At 43.8% G+C, this 27,179-nt stretch overlaps 2 protein-coding genes and 1 pseudogene across 3 annotated transcripts in view; all 3 read right to left on the bottom strand.

Annotated features, from left to right (window-relative positions):
• pxdc1b (PX domain containing 1b) overlaps positions 1–19,615 on the bottom strand; it is a 39,932-nt gene extending 20,317 nt beyond the window's left edge. The window contains exon 1 of the mRNA XM_027173178.2: positions 18,827–19,615. Within this exon, the coding sequence (XP_027028979.1) occupies positions 18,827–19,082 (256 nt within the window). The 5' untranslated portion in view covers positions 19,083–19,615. The remainder of the gene's footprint in view (positions 1–18,826) is intronic.
• Positions 1,484–6,300, bottom strand: LOC125140258 (E3 SUMO-protein ligase ZBED1-like). Of its 2 annotated transcripts, none has more exons than XM_047808813.1 (2): positions 4,761–6,300; positions 1,484–4,491 (listed from the first exon to the last, which is right to left on the bottom strand). In XM_047808813.1, exon 1 carries the CDS (start codon positions 6,032–6,034, stop codon positions 4,985–4,987), a length of 1,050 nt encoding a protein of 349 aa, XP_047664769.1. In that variant the 5' UTR covers positions 6,035–6,300; the 3' UTR covers positions 1,484–4,491; positions 4,761–4,984. The 2 variants fall into 2 exon arrangements, with proteins under 2 accessions (XP_047664769.1, XP_047664770.1); XM_047808814.1 differs by having other exon boundaries at positions 1,484–4,488.
• Positions 19,616–24,104: 4,489 nt separating the features above from the next.
• Positions 24,105–26,852, bottom strand: LOC113659808 (annotated as a pseudogene).
• Positions 26,853–27,179: the final 327 nt, after the last annotated feature.

Here is a 27,179-nt window from a genome sequence, read left to right as displayed (position 1 = left end):
GAATTTAGATCTGCTTCAGGAAAACTGCAAATCTGTTGTTTAAAAAAATAAAACTTCAATAGTCTCAGCACCCTGAAGGATTCTAGTCGGGTGGAATTCACAGTTTTTCTCATGTGTATGTTGTGGTAATTTTATGTTTCCACATATTTTGGGGTTAATGTGCATGTGATGGCATGTGATGTCATCAAAATTCATGTCAAACTGTTTTCATTGTGCTGAGCAGTTTGGTGTCACATGTATATGTTATAATTTTCTGTTTCCACTTTCAGTTTTGGAATGTGTATGTTAATTTAATGGTTCCACTTTTTGGGCATTGATACATCATGTGATGTCATCAGAATACACATAACATAGTTCTCCTCATAGTACCAAGCATTTGGAAGCATGTATATTTTGCAGCTTCCACCTCATATTGTATGAATAGATAGATAGATAAATAGACAGACAGATAGTTAAGGACACAATTTGTATGGAATAATAATAATAATTAGAATATTAATTATAATAAGCAAGTCACATGTTTTGATATGTCACATCTCCATGTCGCAGTAATTTTGTGATGTTCCGCAAGGTTCTGTTTTGCTTTTCTCCCTATATATGCTACCCCTTGGTGAATTATTCACAAACATGGTATTAGTATCCACTGTTATGCTGATGGCACGCAGCTATATGTTTCAGCTAAGTCAGATAACTAACTGACTAACTTCACAGGCAGGCAGAAATAAGCTTTCAGATTACAGATTAACTCTGGATGGTCTTTCTATTTCATCATGTTCAGCAGTAAAATACCTTGGTATGATTATTGACCTGTCTCTCATTTGAGGATCACATAAATATCACAAAAGTAGATTTCTTTCATCTCAGAAATATTGCTAAGATAAGAATTATGATGTCATTACATGATGCAGAAACACTAGTTTATGCATTTGTTACCATTGTTATTGTAATGCTTTAATGTCTGGATGTTTCAGTAGGAGCATAAACAAGCACCAGTTAGTCCAGAACACAGCAGATAAAATCCTAACTAGAACCAGAAGATATGTACACATCATCCCTATCCTATCCACACTGCCTTGGCTTCCTGTGAAATTTCACATTAATTATAAAATACTATTACTAACCTATAAAGGGTAGTACCTCTTTTACACGCTTGGTTATGTTGTGCAATATATTCTTGCACCTAAGTTGAAGACTGTCCACATAAGTGGAATATATTTTTTTACATAGGTTATACAAAGTATATTTTCGAGGTATTTTCCTGTTCCCGTTACTGAGAAGACACATAAACTGATTCATATACAGTGGTGAAAAAGTGTTGGCCCCCTTCTTGATTTTTTTGCATGTTTGCCACACGACAAATTTAAATATTGGTCAAAGGTTACACAAGTAAACACAACATGCAGTTTTTAAATGAACGTCCGGTGTGAAAAAGTGTTTGCCCCCAAATCCCAATAACTGGTTGGGCCACCCTTAGCAGCAAGAACTGCAATCAACTATTTGCGATAACTTGCAATTAGTCTGTTACAGCACTGTGGAGGAATTTTGATCCACTCATCTTTGCAGAATTGTTGTAATTCAGCCACATTGGAGAGTTTTTGAGCATGAACTGCCTTTTTAAGGTCATGCCACAGCATATTAATAGGATTCAGATAGGGAATTTGACTAGGTTTTACAAGAATTTATAAGAATTGAGTAGCTTCTGTTACTGTGTTCAGATTAAATTTTTAATCTGATCCCAAGATCACAAGAAACAAATGTACATGTAATTGCAATGTAACCGATCAACCATAACATTAAAACTGCTGGCCAGTGAAATGAATAACATTGATTATCGCATTACAATGGCACCTGTAAAGAAAAATAATGGAAAAAAGATAGATACAGTACAGTATATATTACAGCACAGTGAAATTTAGTGTTAAAAACTGTGCTAAATATCGCATTCATTGTTAAATATTGCTTTAAATATGGTGTACGGACTTGCTGGTCAGAAGCATATTGTAACATCCTGTTACCTCCCCTCCAAACTCTCACCGGAGTTTTAACCCACTTCCAGGCCGAAATTGTTTCAGGCCTCCGCAGACATTTAAGCAAATCTCATGCTAACTCTAGCATAAAGTAGTATTCCTTTGTGTTTATGTCAAGCCTTTTGTATTGCCTGTATTTAGCTCTTTGTGTATGACCATTAGTTGGCCTCTATTTTGCTTTTACAATTTCTTCCTTGCCTATTATTGGAATATTTATTGGTGTTTTGATTTCTGTTTTCCGAGCCAGTTCTTCACTGGACCCCATGCAGTTTGCGTATCATCAAAACAGCTGTATCTGGCCATCACCCACCTGGACAATAAAGGCACCTTAAAGAAAATAAAACCATGACACTGTTTGCTCTAATCCTGTCTCTGTGCCTGTCCTTCCGTGTCCCATCCCTCAGAGTGCCTTACAATATGTACGAATGCTATTCGTAGAATTTAGTTCACCATTCTGATTGAGAAGCTGTGCCTGCTGGGCCTGAACACCTCCCTCTGCAACTGGATCCTGGACTTCCTGACTGGGAGAACTCAGTTAATCTGGATCAGGAACAGCATCCTCAGAATCACCAGGCTGAGGACTGGAGCCCCTCAGGGCTGGGTGCTCAGTCTACTGCTGTGCACTCTGCTGAGTCACAACAGTGTAGAAATGCACAGCTTGAGCCATATCATAAATGTTTAGATAGATAGATAGATAGATAGATAGATAGATAGATAGATAGATAGATAGATAGATAGATAGATAGATAGATAGTAGGGGTGGCACGGTTCACAAAACCCACAGTTCGGTTCGTATCACGGTTTTCGGGTCACGGTTTTCGGTTCTGTATGGTTCTTGTTATTTTTTCTTTTAATTTTCAACACTCCAGAAATTTCCTTCGGCATTTGATATATAGCTTATTAGCTTAATTATCCACAATTTAGGATACAGTATTAACATTTTTGCAATGTAATCATGCACTAACCGAATTTGACTTGACTTTAAGCACATTATTGGGACCATCTCTGAGTAAAAGCTAGGTGAGATTTTGATACAGCAAGAGAGAAGACATTGATGATGACATTAGAGGTCTTCTTGGGTCTAAAAAAACGTACCCGACCCGAAGTGACCCGAAGCACTTTTTACCCGAACCCGACGTGCATAATTATTTTTTTTAAGAAAGACCCGACCCAAGACAAACCCGAAAAAATTAGACCAGAGTCCGACCCAACGGCAATTTTTTTTAACCCGACTGGACCCAACTGTTGCATAACTCTACACTAAAGTAACCGCTAAAGAGTGGATTCAAAATTGATTAACAGGTCTGTTTCAGCTAAAATTTGCTTACCGCCAGCCACACGAAGGACTCGAGTTGATGCACACACGCGAGATACAGTAGTTCGGGTCTTCTCGGGTCTGTTCAGTAAAAACACATTTATTTTAAATTACCTAAGACCCAATGCGCTATTATTAGACCCGACCCGTGTCCGAGGCACACATGAAACTTTTAGACCCGAACCCGCTCAGGTCTCGGGTTGGGCCTCGGGTTTTTGGATCTAAGTGGACCCACAAAGACCTCTAGACGACATGCTTTTCATTTATTTGGCAAAAAAAGGAGAATATGTATTGTTATCTCTACAGGAACGTGTGCCTTTTTAGCACACAAAGACTGAAATTAACTTGCATTTATCAAACTGCCAACTTCAGTGTAGCTCTTACAATAAAAAGGTAAAGAAAAAGAGAGGAACTCTTATAAGCTCTGTCTTTTAAACAAGTCAAAATATTTTAAACATAAATATATAATATAATGTAATAACATAATATAATGAGGCTATAACAATAGCAAAGGCCATAATCATAAAGTCAAGCATACTGTAAGTTTAACCATCTTAACACAAAAACAGCATAAACAATGCTTCTATTCCCTGAGAGTAAGGATACATTTCTTTCACTTGAAATTAAAGTGCAGTATTTGGAAACTAGAGATTAAAGTGCCACTGTATATATTTAAATATTAAAAACAAAAATGCTGGCTATCAAAATTGCTATAAAATGTTGCATTAAAAAAAACACTCCTCTGTTCACTTAATTTTCATATTCTTCTGCAAGAATATCAGTTTGTCCACATTTTCTGCCAAGATGGAATGGCAGAGAATGTCCCCAGCTGTTGAGAAAACACGTTCACTTGGCACAGATGAACCTTGGACAGCGAGGTTACGTTGGGCTAACTTAGCAATGTGAGGATACTTATGCTCATTGCTCTTCCACCATGCGAGTGGGTCTTCATCCACAGAGATGCAGCCTGTGGCCTTGTATGAGGTGACCTCTTCATGAATGATGTCTGACAAAGGCTTTGTTCTTCTTTCATCTGTTTTTAAAAAATCTGCAAATACCATTGCCATGGCAGATTTTTTCTGAGAAGGAGAGGTCTCTGATGGCCTTGGCTCCGCTCCTGAGGATGAACTGGCCGCTTGGGCTTCACTGCTTTGACCCCGATGAGTATATGACAAAATAGACATTTTGGAAATGTTAATAACAACAAATATCTCTCATGGCAGCAAAAAGTTATTCTCTACTGGGCAGTGGGGAATAGAAAAAATTTACAAAACACAAATAGATTAAATATGCTTGGCTTAGCCCAAAAAATAAAATAAAAAAATAAAACAGCAATTATCATTAGGATAAAAAACTAAAAAATTATAATATATTAAATAAATCAAATTTAAGTTAGATACAAAAAACAAACACAATACCTGCTTTTCAATGTCCGTATTTAGGTATCTTTAAGGTCTTTAGTGATGGCTGCCTTAACTTCTTTGATGGTGGTACTGTCCTCTGCACTTGATGTCATGGTATCATCTTCTGCAGTGGGATAATCATTGAAACTGAGGGGGATGTTTCTGTGCTCATGAGGGTGATTACATTCTTCAGAGGTTTGAGAATATTAATGAGACCCTCTGCCAGTTTTGTCTCACTTTCAGTTAATAATGCAATGTCCTTGACTTTCTTCTTCATATCCTTGTCCATTACGGGAGAGTAGATGGCAGCCTGTTGCTCCACATAACGTTCTAACATGTTGTATGTGGAGTTCCAACGAGTTGTTAAGGCGTGAATTAGTTTGTGAACAGGCAATTCCATCCTGCTTGGTTTTCAGGGCATGAGCATCTGCTGTGCTTCGGTGAAAGAAGCTAACCACCTTCCTAAACTTCTCCAAGAGTCGGGATACTTGGTTTAGTGAGATTGCACTCTTGGCTACAAGGTTAACTGTGTGTGCAAAGCACCCGATCTGTGGCCCAAGTCCCACTGCTAAATCGATAGCATTCACTAAATTTTTAGCATTATCTGTAGTAACAAGAATTATGCTATTTACCCTCTCGAGTTTCCATTCCACCACCGCGTCTGTCAGCATTTCAGAAAGGTGCTCACTGTTATGACTTTCATAAATGGGGCGTGTTTGCAAAACACAGCTTCTCATTTCCCACTCCGAAGTAATATAGTGAGCGGTCACCGTGAGAAAACTTTCAGTGGCCATGGAGGTCCATCCATCTGTAGTGAGAGCTACGTGGGCTGTGTCGGACAATTCTTTTTCAATTTCTCCCTGTGTCTCGTCATACAGTTTTGGAATGGCAGTGGTGCGAAAGTGTCGGCGAGAGGGAATATTAAACCGCGGCTCGAGTACATTCATCAGCTGACGAAATCCTTCACACTCAATCACGCTGCACGGTTGCATATCTTTTGCTATAAACATCCCCAATGTTTTAGTTATGGCTATTGCCCTGTCCGACTTATCACTGAGAGGTTGCCTAAATGCTGCAGAAAGTTGTTTCCTAACCGGCGCTCTCCTGTTTGTGCTTATCGACACATTGGCATGATGTCTTCTCAAATTAACTGTCATATTAGAAGTGTTGCCATTAGCATATTGAATGCATTTTGCACAATGCTTGCACACAGTCGCAGTTCTATCTACTTTTTTTTCTGTTGTCATCGTAAAGTAACTTGAAATTTGAACAACGCGGGCAGCCTTCATTATCTCCTCCACTTGCCATTTCTGCAGCACTCCTTATTCAACTTTTAATGTCTATATGTATGTTCGCGTGAAACTGTCTGAGGCTAAACTGAGCACGGGGCTACATTGTGCTTATCTCGGTTTGTGCGACGCACATACGAACCGAAATAAGCGAACCGAACGGTTCGGGTGTTTTTTCATGTACCGTGCCACCCCTAATACATAGATAGATAGATAGATAGACAGACAGACAGACAGACAGACAGACAGACAGACAGACAGACAGACAGACAGACAGACAGACAGACAGACAGACAGACAGACAGACAGACAGACAGACAGATAGATAGATAGATAGATAGATAGATAGATAGATAGATAGATAGATAGAACTTTATTGTCATTGCATTCTACAGGTACACAGCAAGGAAATGCAGTTTGGCATCTACCAGAAGTGCAAAATGTAGCAGTCGTGCAAAAGTGCAGATAAATATATAGCATATTTATAGCAAGTGTAATATATATAAGCGTATACAGTAAATAAATATTACAGATATTACAATATTAAATGTTTGCTGATGATACAATCATGGTGGGCCTCATCAGAAAGAATGATGAGCCAGCATACAAAGAGGAGGTGCAACAGATAACTGCCTGGTATAGAGCCAACAAACGGTCTCTGAATTTTAATAAAAACTAAAGAGATGGTTGTTGACAGAGCACAGAGCAACTCCTATCCACTGAACATTGACGGATCCTCTGTGGAGATCAAGAGCACCACATTTCTTGGTGTTTATCTGGTCACTCAACACAAGCTCAACACAAAGCTGACCATGTTCTACAAATTCAATAATAATAATAATAATAATAATAATAATAATAATAATGTTCTACAAAGCCAACATAACTAGATTTGTAAAAGGCCGGTGCTTTGTGGAGGCGAGTGGACATAAGGGTCAGTGTTACTTTTGGAGGCAAGTGGACAGAAAGATTGTGAAAGCTACTGGACTGCTAGGGTGCCAATACTTTTGGAGGCGAGCGGACATGAGCACGTGACGTGATCCGAATAACGTTGAGGCAGTTACCCTCATTGTGCTGAGTGTTTTGATATGTCATCCATGTTGTGCAAATTTTAAATTTTCACATGACGTCACGTGACGTGACCAAAATACACGTGAGGCAGTTCCCCTCATTATGCTGTGTTTTGATATGTCACTTGTCCATGTTGTGCAAATTTTTGATTTTTACGTGACGTCACGTGACTGCCCCACATGACGTGACCCCACATGAACTGCCCCACATGATGTGACCAGAATACCCGTGGGACAGTTCCCCTCATTGTGCTGAGTGTTTTGATATGTCACATGTCCATGTTGTGAATTTGGGGCTACACATGACGTCACGTGGAATACCGGTGGGGTGCCAATACTTTGGGCAAAAAGTGGCTACTGAGGGTTTGGACATTGCCTGAGCTCTGCGCACGCTGCGTGTGTGAGAGCTTAGAGGAATTTTCGGAATTCCCCATTCAAGTCTATGGGATGTTCGATCGTCGACTACGGGAAAACCGAAAATTCCATCGGAACCCCAAAATAAAAATTTCGTCTGGAGTAAGGTCCTAAAAAACCTGTCCGAATTCAGTGTAAATCGTTTGAAAACTTGCCGAGTTAAAAACCTCAAAAGTTTATAATGGAAGTCTTAGGGGAAAAAAGGCCACTTTGAGCTTCCGTACCGGGAATGCCAGAATTCCGATCACTTAGAAAAGTAGGAGTAACCAACTATAGACCAGGGTTTACGACATATCCGAATTTGGTGCATGTGGCTTGAAAGCCCTAGGCCGCATTTTTTTTTTAGAAAAATCCTTATTTTTAAGAAAATAATAATAACTAGATTTGTAAAGTTCGTCGCAACAAACTTTGATGTATTCGCAAAGGGCGGTGCATTTTGGAGGCGAGTGGACAGAAAGATTGTAAAAGCTACTGGACCACTAGGGTGCCAATACTTTTGGAGGTGAGCAGACATGAGCATGTGACGTGATCCGAATACCCGTGAGGTAGTTCCCCTCATTGTGCTGAGTGTTTTGATATGTCACATGTCCATGTTGTGCAAAATTTTTATTTTCACGTGACGTCACGTGACATTTCAGGCAGCTGCATCACTATCTGGTTCAGGAATTGCACCGTCTCAGATCGCAAGGCCCTGCAGAGGATAGCAAACTTCCCTGAAGCTTCTCAACACCCAGAACTGAACTGTTACCGAACATTTACATTTCTGGCATTCGGCAGATGCCCTTATTCAGAGAGACTTACTTGTTTATACAACTTATGCAATTGAGGGTTAAGGGCCTTGCTCAGGGGCCCACCAGTGGTAGCTTGGTGGACCTGGGCTTGAACTCACAACCTTCTGATTGGTAGCCACTAGGATACCACACTCCCAACAATTGAGAAGAAACAAACAAACACACACACACACATTCACGCAATCGCTGTTCATTAAATTGCTGTTTTGCACATTCATTAAAATTGTTCTTTTGAACACCACATTTCAATAACTCAACCAACTGCTGCTTTAACAGAAGTGTATATATGTTTGTAAGAACTTGCACTTTATGTGTGACTAGAACAACTTCACTTGTTTCATTTCACCATGTACCACGTCAGCTATATTTGGTTGAAATGACAATAAAAGCTTCTTGATTTGACTTGGCTGAAAGAGATATCAGATACACCTAAAGAGCAGCAGGGGCTAGGCAAGCGTTTCTGGGGGAATTCCAACACTGTACCAACCAGGCAGTAAAAGGTGGTGTTCTTTGCACCATGATTGGAGGATATCTTTATCAGTGTAGTTTTCTAAGGCAAACCAGAGGGCACGGGAGGTCAACTCCATGAAGACAAACAGATCAACTCATACTGTGCAGTCTTATCTACAGTTTATGCTAGAAAACACCACCCTCACATCCAAGCAGCTTATGTGCCATCAAAACTATTGGACTCCCCAAGGCAATGGGCTTGACCATTTTTCACACCTCCTATCTACTGGTGTCCATCCAGATGAATTAGTTGAATTTTTTAATACTACCTGCAACTCCACCCTGGACCCAGTTGCCCCCCTAAGGTTTCAGAGATCCAATGTGAAAAGGAAGGTACAGCCATGGCTTCAGGGACCTATTCGTGCTATTAGACAAGAGTATAGGCGTGCTGAGTGTAGTTGGAAGAAAGAAAAACTTCAGGTTTCATACAAAATCTTCAGAGAATGTCTTAAACAATATCAGAGTACTGTTAAGGAGGCACAGAGGAAATACATGTCAGATTTAATTGCTCAAAATGCAAAAAAGCCAAAGATACTTTTTAATACAATCAATGTCCTTTTAAATCCTGCTCCTAGTGAATCACTAGAAATTTCCACTGACTTGTGTGAACAGTTTTTAAATCATTTTACACAAAAAGTCGAGTGTATCAGGTCTAATATTCCATCTCAAAATTCTCTTCCTCTTGAAATGATTTCGCAACAGAGTTCAATATCTAGTTTTCAACTCATGTCTCCTTCACAGCTTCATGAAATAGTTCTTAGTATGAAGCCCTCCTCTTGACACTCTGATATTTTGCCTTCTCACATTTTTAAAGAGGTTTTTCCAGCTTTGAGTTCTGTTGTTACTGCTATTATTAATAGCTCCTTAGCAAATGGAATTGTACCATCTTCTTTTAAGCATGCTATAGCCCAACCATTGTTAAAAAAGCATCATCTTGATCAGTATGCGCTGGATAATTACAGACCTATATCAAAATTATCCTTCATCTCAAAGGTCTTGGAAAAAGTTGTGTATTCGCAGGTCTCCTCTTACCTAAATACCTTTAACATCTTTGACACATTTGTCATTTTGAGAATTTCACAGTACTGAAACTGCCATACTGAAGGTTACCAATGATATTTTATTGTCACTTGACTCTGGTTCTTGCTGTATTCTAATCATGCTTGATCTAAGTGCAGCTTTCGACACAATAGATCATGATATCCTTCTACAAAGACTTTATCAAGTAGTTAGTTTTCAGGGATCTGTGCTGAACTGGTTTGCTTCCTATCTCAAGGACAGATCTTTTTCTGTGAATTTGGGAAATTGTTTTTCGTCTAGGGCTCAAATCTCCTATGGTGTTCCTCAGGGCTCTATCTTGGGTCCTTTGCTTTTCTCATTGTATATGCTTCCACTTATCATCATATCATCTCTATGCTGATGATACTCAATTCTATTTTCCTGTTGAAAACAATAACTGCTCTATGTCCACTCTGTTTGCTTGTCTTCAGGACATTAAGTGCTGGCTGGATCTGAATTTTTTACAGTTAAATAATGACAAAAACGAAATAATAGTTTTTGGTCCAACAACTGTGTCTTCTGGTCTTATAAAGCAGCTTGGCCCTTTGTCTGCATATGTACGTAATCATATTAGAAACCTTGGTGTTGTTTTTGATCCTATGCTGTCTTTTGATAAACAGATTAGCACTGTTGTGAAAAGCAGCTTTTTTCAACCAAGATCAATTGCTAAAATCAAGAAGATGCTTTCTATGAAGGACCTTCAAACTGTAATTCATGCTTTTATAACCTCGAGATTGGATTACTGCAACTCTCTTTATTTTGGCTTGCCTAAATCATCTCTCGACCGTTTACAACTGGTACAAAATGCGGCAGCGAGATTACTGACTGGCACCAGAGAACGTGAGCACATTACCCCAGTACTTGCCTCATTACACTGGTGTAATGAGGAGTCGTAAGACTGAGGATCCATTTGCAGCTTTAATAGATAATCTCGGAAACAACAGGCAGAGTTCAGTACCGGTAAACACGACAGTGTAGGTAAGGCAAAAACGTAGTCAGAACAACAGGCAAAAGGTCAGGGCAGGCAGAAATCAGTCGTGAGGCAAAATACAGAAACAGATCAAAAAACCAGAAACAGGAATAATCAGACAACGCTCAGAATGATAGCCGTAGCAAATCAAGACTTCGCAATGGGATCAAGGTCGTTTGCTTATTTAAGTGCGCCAGCTGATAGAGAACAGCTGGTGCACTGATTAGGCTGAGCGGGGTGTAGTGGGAAGTGTAGTCCGGGAGCGCTTAGTACTCCGGAGACGATTCTCTCTGTTGTGGGTGCGGAGGTGAGGCAGGTGTGCTGATCATGACAGAGCCCCCCCCCCTGCGAGCGGCTCCTGACGCGAGGACGTGTGCGACGTCGAGGTCTACCACGAGACCGGGGAGCGGGCCTGTCTGGGTGGCGTAGGTGGAAGTCGGTGGTGAGTGAAGGGTCCAGGATGTCCCCTGCCTTGACCCAGGAGCGTTCTTCCGGGCCGTACCCCACCCAGTCGGCTAGGTATTCCAGGCGGCCCCGTCAGCGCCTGGAGTCCAGCAATTCGTGGACCTGGTATGCCTCTCCCTCGTCGACCAAGAGGGGTGCTGGTGGTTCGGCGGAGGTTTCTGGGTCTTTCGGTGGTCTCTCCGCGGGTTTCAGCAGTGAGGCGTGAAAGGTGGGAGATACGCGGTATGACGGGGGTAGTGCCAGGCGGTAGGAGACTGGATTAATCCGTCTGATGATTCGGAATGGGCCCACAAACCGTGGGCTGAGCTTACGACAGGGCAGACGGAGGCGGAGGTCGCGGGTGGACAGCCAGACCCACTGTCCGGGCTGGTAGTCGGGGTGCTCACGGCGGCGTCTGTCGGCCTGTGTCTTTTGCCTGCGAATGGCTCGCCGTAGCTGCCGGTGCGCCGCGCTCCACGTGTCCCCGCTGCGACGAAACCACTCGTCAACGGCCGGTAAGTCCGAGGGTGTGTCGGACCAGGGGAACAAAGGAGGTTGAAATCCCAGGACGCACTGGAATGGGGTTAGACCCGTGGCGGGTTTGAGGAGAGAATTCTGAGCATACTCAGCCCACATCAAGTATGTGCTCCAGTCGGTCTGGTTATCGTGGCAGTAGGAGCGTAGGAACCGGACGAGATCTTGGTTCAACCGTTCCGTCTGTCCGTTGGCTTGCGGGTGGTACCCCGAGGTGAGGCAGATGTTCACGTTGAGCTGTTTGAAGAATGCCGCCCAGACTCGTGAGGTGAACTGGGGACCGGGGTCGGACACGATATCCTCAGGCAGGCCATAGTACCGGAAGACAAAGTTGCACAATGCCTCCGCGGTCTCGAAGGCTGTGGGAAGTTTCGGCATGGGGATTAGACGGCAGGCCTTGGAGAATCGGTCGATCACGGTGAGGATAACCGTGTGGTTGTTGGAACGGGGAAGGTCGGTGACAAAGTCAATAGCAATGTGGGACCAGGGGCGTTGAGGCGTGGGCAGAGGAAGCAGTAAGCCCGCGGGGAGCTGATGAGAAGGCTTAGAGGTATTGCAGATTGTACAGGCTCGGACGAATTCGCGCACGTCTGTGGCTAGAGTCGGCCACCAAAACTGGTTCTGAGCCAGGTGTAGGGTGCCTGTGACGCCGGGGTGGCCGGCGCTGGGGTTGGAGTGTAGGAGCTCCAGGAGGTTCGTGCGCCAGTTCTCGGGCACATAGGTCCGGGATGGAGGGCAATTGGCAGGTGGTGGTGTGTGGGCGTTGGCCTGGGTTATTTCCGTCATGATGTCCCACTGGATGGGCGCGAGGATGTGGGCTTCGGAGATGATGGGTTCAGGGCTTGTGTCCGGGCCGGGTTCACGGAACATGCGGGACAGGGCATCGGCCTTGATATTCTTGGTCCCCGGCCTGTAGGTCACCGTGAATCTGAACCTCGTGAAGAACATGGCCCACCTCGATTGACGGGGATTCAGGCGTTTGGCGGCGCGAAGGTATTCCAAGTTCCGGTGGTCGGTGAGCACGGTGAACGGGTGTACCGCGCCCTCTAGCCAGTGCCGCCACTCCTCGAATGCTACCTTCATGGCTAGCAGCTCTCGGTCCCCCACGTCGTAGTTGCGTTCCGTCGGAGATAGCTTGCGAGAGAAGTAGGCACACGGAAACATCTTGTTGGCCGGGCCCTGGCGTTGAGACAGTATGGCTCCCACCCCCGTATTAGAGGCGTCCACCTCTACTATGAACGGCCGGTCTGGGTCCGGGTGGTGGAGAATGGGAGCTGAGGTGAAGCTCGCTTTCAAGCACCGGAATGCCGTTATAGCTTCAAGGGACCAGGTAAGCCGAGTGGATGCTTTTTTGGTCATCGAGGTGAGCGGGGCCGCAATCGTGCTGAAACCACGGATGAAGCGGCGATAGAAATTAGCGAACCCCAGGAAGCGCTGTAACTCCTTCAGGCTCTGTGGTCGGGGCCACTGTAGTACTGCGCGCACCTTGGAGTCGTCCATGGCGACCCCCTCGGCTGAGATGACGTAGCCTAGGAAGGTCGTGGAGGTCTGGTGGAATTCGCATTTTTCGGCCTTGGCGTACAGACGGTGTTGGATGAGACGTTTAAGGACTGCCCGCACGTGCTGGGTGTGTTCCTCCATGGTCTCTGAATATATAAGGATGTCATCGATGTATACGACCACCCAGCGGTCCAGCATGTCGCGGAACACGTCATTAATGAATGACTGGAACACCGCGGGACTGTTCGAAAGGCCGAACGGCATGACTAAATATTCATAATGGCCTGATTGGGTCGAAAAGGCGGTCTTCCATTCATCCCCCTCTCTGATCCGGATGAGGTTGTAAGCGCTGCGTAAGTCCAATTTCGTGAAGTATCGGGCCTGGCGGAGCTGTTCGAGAGCCGACGGCACGAGGGGAAGAGGATACCGGAACTTGACTGTCATGTCGTTCAGCGCCCGGTAGTCAATGCATGGGCGGAGGCCTCCATCTTTTTTCTTCACGAAGAAGAACCCGGAGGATGCCGGGGAGACAGAGGGTCGGATGAAGCCCTTCTGGAGCTCCTCCTCGATGTAGGTTTTCATGGCTGCCGTCTCTGGTTGCGACAGCGGGAAGATTCTCCCTCTGGGTGGAGTGGACCCAGGCAGAAGTTCTATGGCGCAGTCACTGGGCCGGTGCGGTGGCAGTTCGGTGGCCCGAGTCTTGCTGAAGGCCGCCGAAAGGTCTTGGTATTCCGCTGGGAGTTTAGAGGTGGTGGAAGTGGAGCATACAGAGAGCGTGGTGCTGGGTCGTGGGGTTTTCGGAGGCAGTGGCTGGTGTCGGTGGCATGCTTCGCCCCAGCTTGAGATGTGCAGGTCTCTCCAGGAGATGACGGGGTTGCAGGTCTCTCCAGGAGCCAGGGGAAGCCTAGGATGAGGGTGTGACGCGGGGAGCGGATGATGTGGAAAGGCAGGTATTCTTGATGGTGAGGGCCCACCTGCAGCCGGAGACGCCTGGAGATGTGCGTGATGTGGCCCTCACTGAGCGGCCTGCCGTCTACCGCCTCCACTGCCAAAGGAAAAGCACATGGGGTCACTGGCACGTTATAGGCTTGCGCAAACTCCCTTGACATGAAATTGCCCGCGGCGCCGGAGTCGATTAGAGCAGACAGATTAATCATTTTCCCCCGTATTTCAACTTGTACTTGTACTACCGCGCAGTTCGAAGATTGAGGAATGAGCGGGTCAGGACTCACCGATGTGTTCCGTCTGCCGGGCGGCTTGTTGGGGCAGGCGGCCAGTCTGTGACCGGCTTCTCCGCAGTAGAGGCAGAGTTGGAAGCGGAAGCGTCTTGCTCTCTCCTCAGGCGTGAAGTGCGTGGCGTCGAGCTGCATGGGCTCGGGGTCCGCCGGTCGGGCTGTGCGAAGTGTCTCGTGCGCGTGTCGGGCGGTGTGCGTAGGAGGTCGACGTGTCCGCATCAAATTGTCAATGCGGATGGACAGGTCAATGAACTCCGTCAAATCTCTCCCTTCATCACGGCAGGCGAGCTCGGCTTGTAGATCCGGATGCAGCCCTTTGCGGTAGATCACCTTTAGGGGTCGCTCCTCCCAACCTGTCTCGGCGGCGAGCGTACGGAATGTCAGCGCGTACTCAGCGGCGGGACGGTCGCCCTGAGATACGGCCAACAAACGCTCCTCTGCGCTCTCACCCGTGGCGGAGTGCTCGAAGATGGCGCGGAATTGGGAGAGGAAGTGTTCAAACGTGGGGAAGGCGGAGCCATCCTCTTGCCAAACCGCCGTGGCCCACTCCAGCGCTTTCCCGGTGAGGAGCGTGCACACAAACGCTACGCGGCTAGCGGCGGTCGGATACAGGGACGGTTGTTGCGCCACAAAGAGCTGGCATTGCATTAAGAAACCTCCGCATTTTCCAGGATCTCCGTTAAACTTTTCCGGAAACGCGCGCCGCGGGCTGGTGACAGCTGGGGTCGCGATTGGATCGGTCGGCGGACGGGGCGCCGGTGCCGGAGGGTTTGGAGCCGCAGCGGAGCCTCGCAGACCTTGTAACGCCGCAGCGAGCTCTCCGATGAGCGAGGTAAGTTGCGTTAGTTGTTGGTGGTGTCCGGCGAGCTGCTGGGCTTGAGCGGAGAGCTGGGTGCCAAGCTGAGAGACGGCTGCTGGATCGCTTGGTGGCGAAGTCTTCTGTAATGAGGAGTCGTAAGACTGAGGATCCATTTGCAGCTTTAATAGATAATCTCGGAAACAACAGGCAGAGTTCAGTACCGGTAAACACGACAGTGTAGGTAAGGCAAAAACGTAGTCAGAACAACAGGCAAAAGGTCAGGGCAGGCAGAAATCAGTCGTGAGGCAAAATACAGAAACAGATCAAAAAACCAGAAACAGGAATAATCAGACAACGCTCAGAATGATAGCCGTAGCAAATCAAGACTTCGCAATGGGATCAAGGTCGTTTGCTTATTTAAGTGCGCCAGCTGATAGAGAACAGCTGGTGCACTGATTAGGCTGAGCGGGGTGTAGTGGGAAGTGTAGTCCGGGAGCGCTTAGTACTCCGGAGACGATTCTCTCTGTTGTGGGTGCGGAGGTGAGGCAGGTGTGCTGATCATGACAACTGGCTCCCGGTTAAGTTCCGAATTGATTTTAAGATTTTACTTTATGTTTTTAAAGCTTTACATGGTTGTGCTCCCAAGTATATTTGTGACCTCCTCACTCCGTACCCTACCCCTAGATCTCTTCAGTCCTCTAATCAATTAATTCTCTCGGTACCTCGTTCACATTTTAAAACTAAGGCCGATCGGGCTTTTGCTACGGCAGCTCCAAAGTTGTGGAACAATCTCCCTCTTCATTTAAGATCTGCTATCACTGTCTCATTGTTTAAATCTGCTTTAAAAACCCACTTTTACTCTGTATGTTTTAACTCTGTTAGAAGGTGTAGAATTTTGTGTTTTCTTTTGGTTTGTTTTGGATTGTGTTTTTACTTTTGCACTGTTCTTGTTTGTTTTTACTTGATGTACAGCACTTTGGCTGTAATGGCTGTTGTTTTTAAATGTGCTTTATAAATTAATAAACTAAACTAAACTAAACTAAACCTCGGTCCATGAGAAACTCGACCATCAGATGTGAACTGCAGTTTGTTGCTGACATTGAGCTTCTCAGAGTCAGAGACAGACAATATTAGGTTGTCCACTTGCTCGATAGAAAGCAAACGCACCAACTCGGCAACTGTGGGGCCTAAGCCACAGGCATCAGGTGCCTGGCTTGAAAAGAAAGAGTTTTCATAAAATTCAGGATTTCAACACTAACACATAATACATACCTGAGGAAAAATAGCTTAAAACAGTTTAACAGCAATTTCATTGTTCAACAACCTGTTCAGATTGATAAAAAAGGTTCATGAAAATGTTCTTTATCATTTTAATGTTACAGTATATATTTTTTAAGTATTAAAGTTAGGAATCATGATCAAAATAAGATCAAATAATTGAAATAAGAAAAAATAATCAATCCTTCAGTTCACCACATTTCTCCCATATTTTGTGTTCCTGCACAAAACTGAACATTTAATCAGAATGTTAATAGGCCTATGCATATGATTTGAATTGATAATAAAAGAATTTTTTTCAGCACTGTTGTATCAATAATTTCAAGTTCTCCATATTAAAGGTCTTCTCTGAAACATTTTCCCCAGTGTCTACAAAAATATTTCATATATTATTATTAATATTATGAATATTCCATTATTCATATAAATATGATGATTCCAATGCAATGTGTCAGTGTAAGTAATTGGTAGTGTGTTTTATAGGTGCAGCCTTATGGAGGTAATTTAATGAAGAGATTGAATGCATTTTTCTGTACAATCACCCACAGAAGCAGTCCACAGAAGTTAACTTTGGCTCTCAGTATATAGCACACGTCTTTATGCCACAAAAGTCGTTTCGATGGTTAAAAGCGCAGCCACGAACATATTTCACATAGTCACATTCAAAGCAAACAAACATTATTGATCTTAACACTGACGTTTTACCCATAATTGATTTTATAGCTTCACCCTCAGGAAAAATTGGATAGTTACTCACAGTGGTGTAGTCTACGTGATATGCAGGTATACGCCGTATACCCACTAGGAAAGGTCAAGGATTTCCGTATACCCACTTAAAAAGCATGAGGATACGTAACAATATCGTTTTGTGACAGAACTTTCATTCATAAATTCACCCCGTCTGTGTTGCGAACACAGACTGTGGTTGCGATTGCAAATCACTAACATTTTTGGACCATTGGGGCTTCCGTGGCCTGTGACCTGATCTGACGTCACCTACCAAGGAGGAAAATGAGTTGCTTGGCTGTGTTTTTTGGCACAAATTTGAAATTAACTAACTAATGTAAAAGAAGATATGAAACGAAAGCAGACTCAACTACATTCTTTGAGTGTTTTCGGAAGCCTGCACCTAAAGCTACAGCAGCTTCGGGTGACATTTCACCCACAGCCCGAGTACAAATGTATTTGGAAAGCTTTGTAAACTACCAGTTCATTCAGTTCATAATATTCTGCAATGAAAGAGTGTTGGTGATAGAACTGAACAAATGTTTATTGTTCACTCTTAAATGTACATTGAAAATTGACAGCTCATAAAACCTGTGCTCCAGGTCCCATATTCATATAACATTTAAGGCAAAATGTAGCTCTTAAAGGTAGCCTATAGTTCGCCCAAAAATGAAAATTGTGTTATTTTTCAAAACATCATCTTTTGTGTTAAACAGAAGAAAGAAACTCATACAGTTTTGGAACAAATGGAGGTTGAGGAAAAACAATTTTTATTTTTGGGTGAACTATACCTTTAAGAGCTACATTTAGCCTTAAATGTTATATGAATATGGGACCTGGAGCACAGGTTTTATCAGCTGACTGTCTTTTGTTGCTTATAATAAATTGGAATGTTGATAACACATAAGCAGTCTTTAATAATGCTCTAAATTACATGTAGATGCCTATTTTATGCATTAGTGAGTGTGGTGGTGCCTATGGGGTGTCGCTCTAGGATGGGTGCGTATGAGGCTGGGAGGGGGGAAAAATACTCACTACAAAAAAACTAGACTACACCACTGGTTACTCACTAGCAAGACAGTGTGAACTGTATGCACGAGGTAAAAACGTATTGTTCAAACGTATACATTTTAAACGCGCAACAAGTTACTCGTAAACCTCCATATTCATCAATGTAACATTAAATGCTGTAATATAATTACATCACATTTTTTTCAAGAATAGTTTGTTGAACAAAGTCAATGATGTTTTATATAAATATGGAAACTATAAAACGTCACGGTTCTTATTGTCATTAATATCATAAAATATATTGTGATAGTGAACTCTATTAATTTGATATCAGCGCACTGCTATAATTTTGTCGGGGTCGGCTGTCATTTACATTAGAATATGCTGGGGGGTTTTTTTTTTTTTTTTGGTCGGTCGTTGTTTATTAAGCGCACATAAAGATTATACCGACCTTTTATTAAAGGTGATTTGGACAGGTCTCGTCTGTCTTCCGGGAAACAGTCCAGAAGTCTTTTAAAAAGTCGTCCCAAATCCGCATAACTTCGGTGGAGGTACAAGACGTTTCTATCTGACCACTCAGTCCGTATGTCGAAGAACTCCTCTTCCTCGGCCATTGGGCTTATAATCAGCTTGCGTATGCCGTTAACCCAGCAGTCTTTTACGAACATGTTGACCAGGGAGGTTCCCTCAAACACCGCCGATGCCATCCCATAAAGTACGTAACTCTGAAAAAGCACGTATTTTAAAGCTACGAGACCAAATATGGTCGTCTAAAATGAAGTAAAATGAACTGACGAGGTCCTGACAGTCTTAAAGACGAGACGAAACTGAGAGCGAGAATCCTGACGTGTCAGGAGACAATGGCTTACAGGCATTTTGCTCAAAATATACTTTAAAAATTGTGCCTCTGAACACAAACTGAACAACTGAAAGACTTAACCAATCAGTACTTTGTAAAAAGTCACAAAGTTTTTCAGGCATATCAGTCTGAACGGAGGTGAACCGTTATGTATTGCGGCCGCGTCCCAATATACCGACTATTCCCTTGTCAGTGCACTACGCGAGCCTGGACCTCGGACTTTATGATGAACCATGTGCTACGAAGCCGCCTGCTTTGAATGTAATGTGGAGCAGTAGACAGTGTTTGGTTGAAGTAGTCAAAAGTAGTCACACTCGTTGTCTCCACTTCCTCCATCTCTCACTTCTCCTTGAGTGCTGTGTGAAGAATGTGAAAGGCCCCGAAGAGGAGGGCGGTAGTCCTTGCGGAATCTTAACAGACTTGCTCACATCCGGTACAAAATTATTCGATACTTGTAACTTTTGACTGTAGTACTACAAGCCATAATACGATTTTTGCTGAGTCAGAATTCGAATGAAAGATGTGTGAAGTTTAAATTTAGTTATACAAATTTTATACATTAAATATTCTTCTCTATAATTTCCACTTGGCAATAAAAGTGGAAAGAAAGATTAATCACGTATTATATATAGCGAAATCATTTTAATTGTAGATATCTGCAAGGTAATTCTTACTAGTATAAATCATCCAGTTATCATGTGCATTTCCCTCTAAGCTCTTCTAGGACATTTAATGCTTAAAAGTAATTATTTTGTCATTGTAATGTGCTATGAATTAGTAACCATAATAATGACATATAAAAAGTTTATTGTTTTAATGGAACTTAAAAAACTTAACAGCATGCCTGAGAAACTGCTAAACTCTGCCCCAAGTGCGTAAAGAACACACTGCGACAATATTTATTTATATATTTGTAATTATTTTACAATTATGTTAAGTGCAGGAAGGCACATCTGTGTTCAAAGATGTTCCCCTGCCACTCAATGTACACATTGGACACCTAAATGTGGAAACTAATTACAGGGGTTGGACAATGGAACTGAAACACAGTTTTAGACCACAATAATTTATTACTAAGGTGTCTAGCCTTCTTCTGTGGCAAATACAGCATCGACTCATTTTGGAACTACAGATACAAGTCCTACACAGTGGCCAGGGGGATTTTGAGCCTTGCCTCTTGCAGAACAGCGGCCAGATCACTAGGTAATGCTGTTGAAGCATGATTTGCTCCACCAGTGGCTTCATGATTTGCTCCACCAGTGGCTCAGTAATATTCAGATCTGCTGAGTGGGCAGACCAAGGTCACTCATCAAACCACTCTTCTTGTGTGTATTGGTGCTTTACCATGCTTATACAAGCCACCTCCTTCAATTTACCATGCTTCAACTACTTGGTGCACATGGTTATCTAGAATGGTTTGGTAGTACTTGGCAGTGACAGGCTCATCTAGCACAAGTGCAATCCAGGTTAGAGAGATATAAAGGGCGGGTTTCACAACTCTATTTTTTGACAGTTTTATTGCCCACAATAAAACCATAAAACCATAAACGCTAAAACTATAAAATCATAAATTAAAGGTTTATGACTGTAATAAAAGTTTATGACTGTAATTGTATAATGTTTACTGATAGGAATCGGTCAAAAGTCATACCTTTGATCTGACAGATGTATGTCATGATTTTATGATGTTAGGTTTAGGTTAAAAGTTCATAATAATAAAGTTAATGATTGTATTGATATATTACTTACCGATAGGAATTATTTGTGTTGACTCCAAGTAGTTAAAGAGCCCCCTTTCCCTCCCACCACCCCCTCTTTCATATTGGTTAGCACCATTGTGTCTGCTTCAAGTAGATAGGTGACAAGTAATTAAAACAAGGCCATATGTTTGATTGACTAGATAGTAGATAATTATTTTTTAAAAAGGCGTTTTATGACCCTCAGATGAAACAGTGTTGTAAAACAAGGCCATGTGTTTGATTGAATAGATAGTAGATAATTATTTTTTTTAAAAAGGGGGTTTAATGACCCTCAGATGAAACAGTGTTGTAAACAAGGCCATGTGTGTGATTGAATAGATAGTAGATACATTTTTTTTTTTTTTTTGATTTATGAAATTCAGATGAAACAGTGTTGTAAAACAAGGCCATGTATTTGTTCCAAATGAGATAGGAGACAAGTACTTAAAACTAATGTTTGATCCGGGGGGGTTTGATAGGGTTACCCCCTCCCCTCAGACTGGGTGTTTATCAAATTATAATTTTGACATCCCGCTGTGTTAGGAGCATCTCTCAAACTGATCGTTCACCAAGGGGGGGGCTATCTTTTTTTTATTGTTTTGCCCCCAGCTCCACAAGTATCTGTATACTCATCAGCTGACTGTAACAGATTTTTACATTTCTTTGTCAGTAAAGTGCAGGACTTTAGGGACAGTATTTCTCCTTCCTCGCACAACTATAATAGAGGTTCTCCTCTCCACTCTTGGAACTGTTTTTCCCCTGTCAGTCTACAGGACATTAAGGTTTTATTAAAAAAGATGAAACCTTCTTCTAGCCCTGCTGACATTGTCCCAACGACTCTTCTGTTAAATGCTACTGATACGCTTGCTCCCTGTCTGGTAAATATGATAAACTTGTCTCTTTCTACTGGCACGGTTCCCTCCTTTTTTAAACAAGCTGTAGTGAACCCTACTTTAAAAAAGCCAAACCCGGATCCTGCTGACCCTATACACTACCGGCCCATATCTAAATTGCCGTATATTTCCAAAATTTTAGAAAAAGTGGTAGCTAATCAACTTTCCACTTATCTGCATTACCATCAAATCTTGGATAAGTTTCAATCAGGTTTCCGCAAAGTGCACTCAACTGAGACAGCACTTCTTAAAGTGTCAAGTGACATTTTGATGGCAGCAGATGTGGGCCAGTACACAGTGTTGGTTCTACTGGATCTAACCTCAGCATTTGATACAGTTGACCATAAAATTTTGCTAAATTGTTTGCAAAATGTTATTGGTTTATCTGGGTCTGTACTTCAGTGGTTTTATTCTTATCTTACTGATAGATCTTTTTCTGTGGTGATAAATCAGATCATGTCTGACACTGTGCCTCTCTCATGTGGAGTACCACAGGGATCAGTATTAGGTCCTTTGCTGTTTTTACTGTATATGACACCTCTTGCTCAGAAAATTCAGTGTTTTAATCATGTGTCCTATCACTTATATGCTGATAATATTCAGTTATACTGTTCTTTCAGGGAGTCTGAGTTTCACTTTCTGTCTAGCTTGTTAGAGTGTCTGTCCTGTATTAAGGAGTGGTTGGGCAGTAACTACCTTCAACTAAATCTGAAAAAGACGGAAACTTTGATCATTGCCCCAGATAAGAAAATTCCACAGATCAGGCAACATCTTGGTTCTTTGGGCTCTTCTGTTCAGTCAAGCCTCAGGAACCTTGGTGTTGTATTTGATCAATCCATGTCTTTAGGTCAACATTCAGGACAGTTGGTTAAAAGCTGTTTTTATATCACTTACGGAATGTTTCTAAAATGAGGAAAATGTTGTCCAATGCAGATCTAACGATGATTATACATGCTTTTATCTCTTCACGTTTGGACTATTGTAATTCACTTTTTACCTGTCTTAACAAACGTGTTTTAAATCGTCTTCAGATTGTTCAGAATTCAGCAGCGAGGCTTTTAACTGGAACCAGCAGAAGATCTCACATCACACTAGTTTTATACTCTCTTCACTGGTTACATCAAATATAGAATTGATTTTAAAATTTTGGTCCTCACTTATAGAGCCCTTCATGGGAATGCTCCTGGGTACATCACTGACCTGTTGACCCCGTATGGCTCTTCGAGAGCATTGAGGTCATCAGGTCAAAATCTGCTTGTGGTCCCTAAAACCCATTTTAAAACTCGGGGGGATCTTTCTTTTCAGTCTGTGGCCCCCAGATTGTGGAATGCATTGCCCCTGTTTCTGTGTGTGGCTGATTCTGCTGATTCCTTTAAAAAGCAGCTGAAGACACTCTTATTTAGACAAGCTTTTAGCTGATTGGGCTTTTATAGTGACGTGACGTGACATACGGCTAAGTACGGTGACCCATACTCAGAATTCGTTCTCTGAATTTAACCCATCCAAAGTGCACACACACACACACACACACACGCACACGCACACGCACACGCACACGCACACACACGCACACGCACACACGAACACACACCAGGAGCAGCCATTTATGCTGAGGCACCCGGGGAGCAGTTGGGGGGTTCGGTGCCTTGCTCAAGGGCACCTCAGTCGTGGCCGGCCCGAGACTCGAACCCACAACCTTAGGATTACGAGTCAGACTCTCTAACCATTAGGCCACGACTTGTCCCACGACTTTTATGGTTTCATCTCTGTTGTAGTGTGTTTTTATTGTTTTATAATTGTAGTTTTATCATCTCTATAAATTTCTCTTTTACTTTGTAAGATTGTTTTATTGTACTTTTAAGTTTTATTGTTATATTTTGTAAAGCACTTTATGATTCTATCTGTGAAAGGTGCTATATAAATAAACTTTACTTACTTACTTACTTACTTACTATCTATAACGTCACACAAGCGCACACGCCCCCCTGAGCAAATGCGCATGAGCAAAAAACGTGCACACGCTCCCCCTGAGCAAATGCACATGAGAAAAAAAGGCACACACACCCCCCTGAGCAAACACGCATGAGCAAAAACGCACACACACCCCCCTGAGCAAACACACCCACGCTCCCTGTGCAAACACACGCACACGGGCAAATGCGAGCACACGCCCCCCTGAGCAAACTTGGCCCTCCAGGGCTCTTAGATTTGTGTTTTCAATTGATTGTTTTATCACAGTTGTAATGATACATCAACTGATGCTAAGCTAGGGCACATCATCAGTGATGTTCCTGATCTCATTGGGTGTTTCAGGTCTTTCGAAACATCAGACACCCTCCTTCAGGTGACCCAACTGAGGTTGATCAAGCCTCAGCTTGTGCCCTAGCAGCATTTGTCCATGCTCTTTTGATCCAGAGCCTCTGTGCTATTGCAGATAGCCCTTCTTCTTCTCTCACCCGTGATGCAGAGTGCAGTGTAGGCCCTGTAGAGGGACTGCCCTGCAAAGCCTCTGCACCCCACCTCCACAGGTAAGCACCTTGCCTTCCAGCCTTGGTTATGGCAGTCGTTGACGAGGCCTTCATATTTTGCCCTCTTTCGCTCAAAAGCTTCCTCCATTCAATCCTCCCATGGCACAGTGAGCTCCAACATGACCAGGTTATTTGTTGCCTCAGATACGTCAGGTCTCAAGGTGGTATTGACGACATGTGGAACTTAAGTTGTCTACACAAGTCCACTTTCAGCTGCCAATCCTGTGCGGTGTTCAGAAGCCCTGATGTTGCCCTGGCAGATCTTTCTGGTTTCTCTCCAGCCCTGATGAAGCTGATGGTTTGCTTGGGGTGCTTTGACTTCCAGCAGCTGTTTATAGCAGTCTGGATGCTCTCTGCAATTGTTTTGAGCACCTGGTCATGACTCCAGCGATACCGGCCTTCCCTCAAAGCTCTTGGGCAGCAGCTCAAGATATGCTCAAGAGTTCCCTTTCTCTGGCACAAGACACATCCTGGTGTATCGACCAGACCCCAGGTGTACAGGTTGGATGGGCTGGGGAGGACGTCATAGACTGCCTGCACCAGGAACTTTATGCGGTGTGGCTCTGCCCGCCAAAGGTCAGCCCAGGTGAGCTTCCTCTCCACAGCTTGTTCCCATTTAGTCCAGGCACCCTGACGTTCCATTCCCACTGCTTTGCTGGACCTGCCTCCGCTCCTTCCCCCGAGCCTTGTCGAACCGGGGCCCTTGAAAGGTTCCTAGCCCAGCCTTTCCTCTGGCCACTGCTCCCACCAGAACACCATGGTGCAGCTGTGACTCTGCCTGGTCTACTGCTGCCTCTGCCAGTCTTGACCACTACCCCTGCCCCGGAGACTTTAGGGTTCTTAGACTCACGGTACTGCAGCACCTCCCTTACGCACAAGACCTTGAACTCCTCTTCGATGGATTTTCGAGGGAGCTGCAGCTTGCCGGTGTTTCCGTAAAGGGCGATGCTACTCAAGGTCCTTGGGAGTTCCAGCCATCTCCTTAGGAAGCGGCTGACTCTCCTTTCCAGTTCTGAGATGGTGGTAATCGGAAACTCAGAGGCCACAGTATCCTTGGTAGAATCCCATGTTGGTATACCCATGCCTTAAACTTTCTTAAACTTCTTCAGCTTTCTTAAACTTCTTCAGCACTAAGGATCTGGATTTAGCAGGCTTGAATGACATCCTGGCCCATTCAATCAGCCTCTCCAGCCCCTTAAGGATCCATCTGGCTCCAAGCACTGACTCCACTGTCACTGTGAGGTCATCCATAAAGGCACGGATTGGTGGTTGCCGTAATTCAGTTTTGGATTTGGACCCTCTACACTCAGGTTCAGCAGATTTCACCAACATATTCATTGCCAGAGTGAACAGGATCACTGAGATGGTACAACCTGTGACGATAGCCACTTCTAACCTATGCCACTCTGATGTTGTTGACCCAGATGAGACTCTCAGCTTAAAATCACTGTAGTAATCGTGGATAAGGTTTCTCACTATGACAGGAACATGGTGCCTCTCCAGAGCCTCCTATACCAGTTTGTGGGGCATAGAGCCATAGGCATTGGCCAGACCTAACCACAGCACCACCAGATTGCCCCTGTTCTCCTTTGCTTCTCTGAGGAGCTGTGTAACCATGCCCATGTGCTCTAGGCAGCCTTGGACACCTGGTATGCCACCTTTCTGCACAGAGGTGTCTATGTATCCATTTTTGAGGAAGAACTCTGCCAAACGCTTTGCAACTATGCTGAAGAAAGTCTTACCTTCAACACTTAGAAGCGAGATGATTCTGAATTGGCTGATGGTCTTGGAGTCTTCCTCTTTTGGATCCAAACTCCTTCTGCAAACTGCCACTGATTTAAGGTTTTTCCTTTCCTCCAGCTAACCTTTAAGATCCTCCACAGCCGCTGTAGCAGCTTTGGGCAGTATTTATACACCTTGTAAGATGTTCCACTTCGTCCTGGTGCAGACCTAGATCTTGCCTTCCTAACCACTTCCTGTACCTCTTTCAGGAGTGGCTCAGTCAGGTCAAATGCCTCCACAGGCCCATGCTCCTCTTTACCAGCTGCCTTGTACTGCTTCTTTAGGGTTTTCAGCTCTATTCGAATGTTATGGATTTTGACTGCCCTCTGGTTTTTGGTGTATGGTTTCCTTACTCCTCTCCCCTCCTCCACACCAAACCTCTCACCGCCAATCTCACTATGATGGCCGTCATAGTTTGGAGCCTCCTCTCCGCATCACCTTTGGCTGTTGCTTCCAGCACCTTATCCACATCGTCATCGAACATCTGCCACTCGGCTGTTTTACATGCTTGAGGCCAACTGATCCTCCTATTCTCGGGCTGCATGACTGGAGGGTCAGTTTGCACCACTTGGAGGCTCTGGGTTCTATGGGGTGATTCCGGGCCCTGCTCCTCCTCTGACTCTCCAGGCACTAGGACTGTGCATTGTGGTGCTTGCCGTTGCTCCAGACATTTCATCCGTGACTGATGGATCTTTAGTCCTCTTGCATTTTTGCAGCTCTTTCCGCAAGGACATAGTCATTTTTCCATTGCTAATGGTCAATAACCCCCACCCCAAGACCCCCACCCCCTTCCCAGCACCTCCCACCACCAGCACCACCCACGAAGAAAATATCAACATTCAAGACGCTCAAGATGTTCTAGGGAATTCTTACATCCAAGGGATAGAATAATTGAAAACTACAGCGCACAACAAAACACTTCTGATATGTTCAATCTTTGCATAATTCTCAGGAATCCTTGAATTTGTGTGTTTTTGTTTTTTTTATTATTATATTATTATTC

This window comes from Tachysurus fulvidraco, chromosome 25 (assembly GCF_022655615.1).
Source record: "Tachysurus fulvidraco isolate hzauxx_2018 chromosome 25, HZAU_PFXX_2.0, whole genome shotgun sequence".
Taxonomy (NCBI): domain Eukaryota; kingdom Metazoa; phylum Chordata; class Actinopteri; order Siluriformes; family Bagridae; genus Tachysurus; species Tachysurus fulvidraco.
The sequence above is the reverse complement of the archived record's forward strand: the minus strand, read 5'-3'. Positions and strand labels throughout refer to the sequence as shown.

Bases quoted from the DNA above. Each gene is read 5' to 3' on its own strand.
- LOC125140258 (XM_047808813.1), bottom strand. From the start codon at position 6,034: ATGAAGGCTGCCCGCGTTGTTCAAATTTCAAGTTACTTTACGATGACA.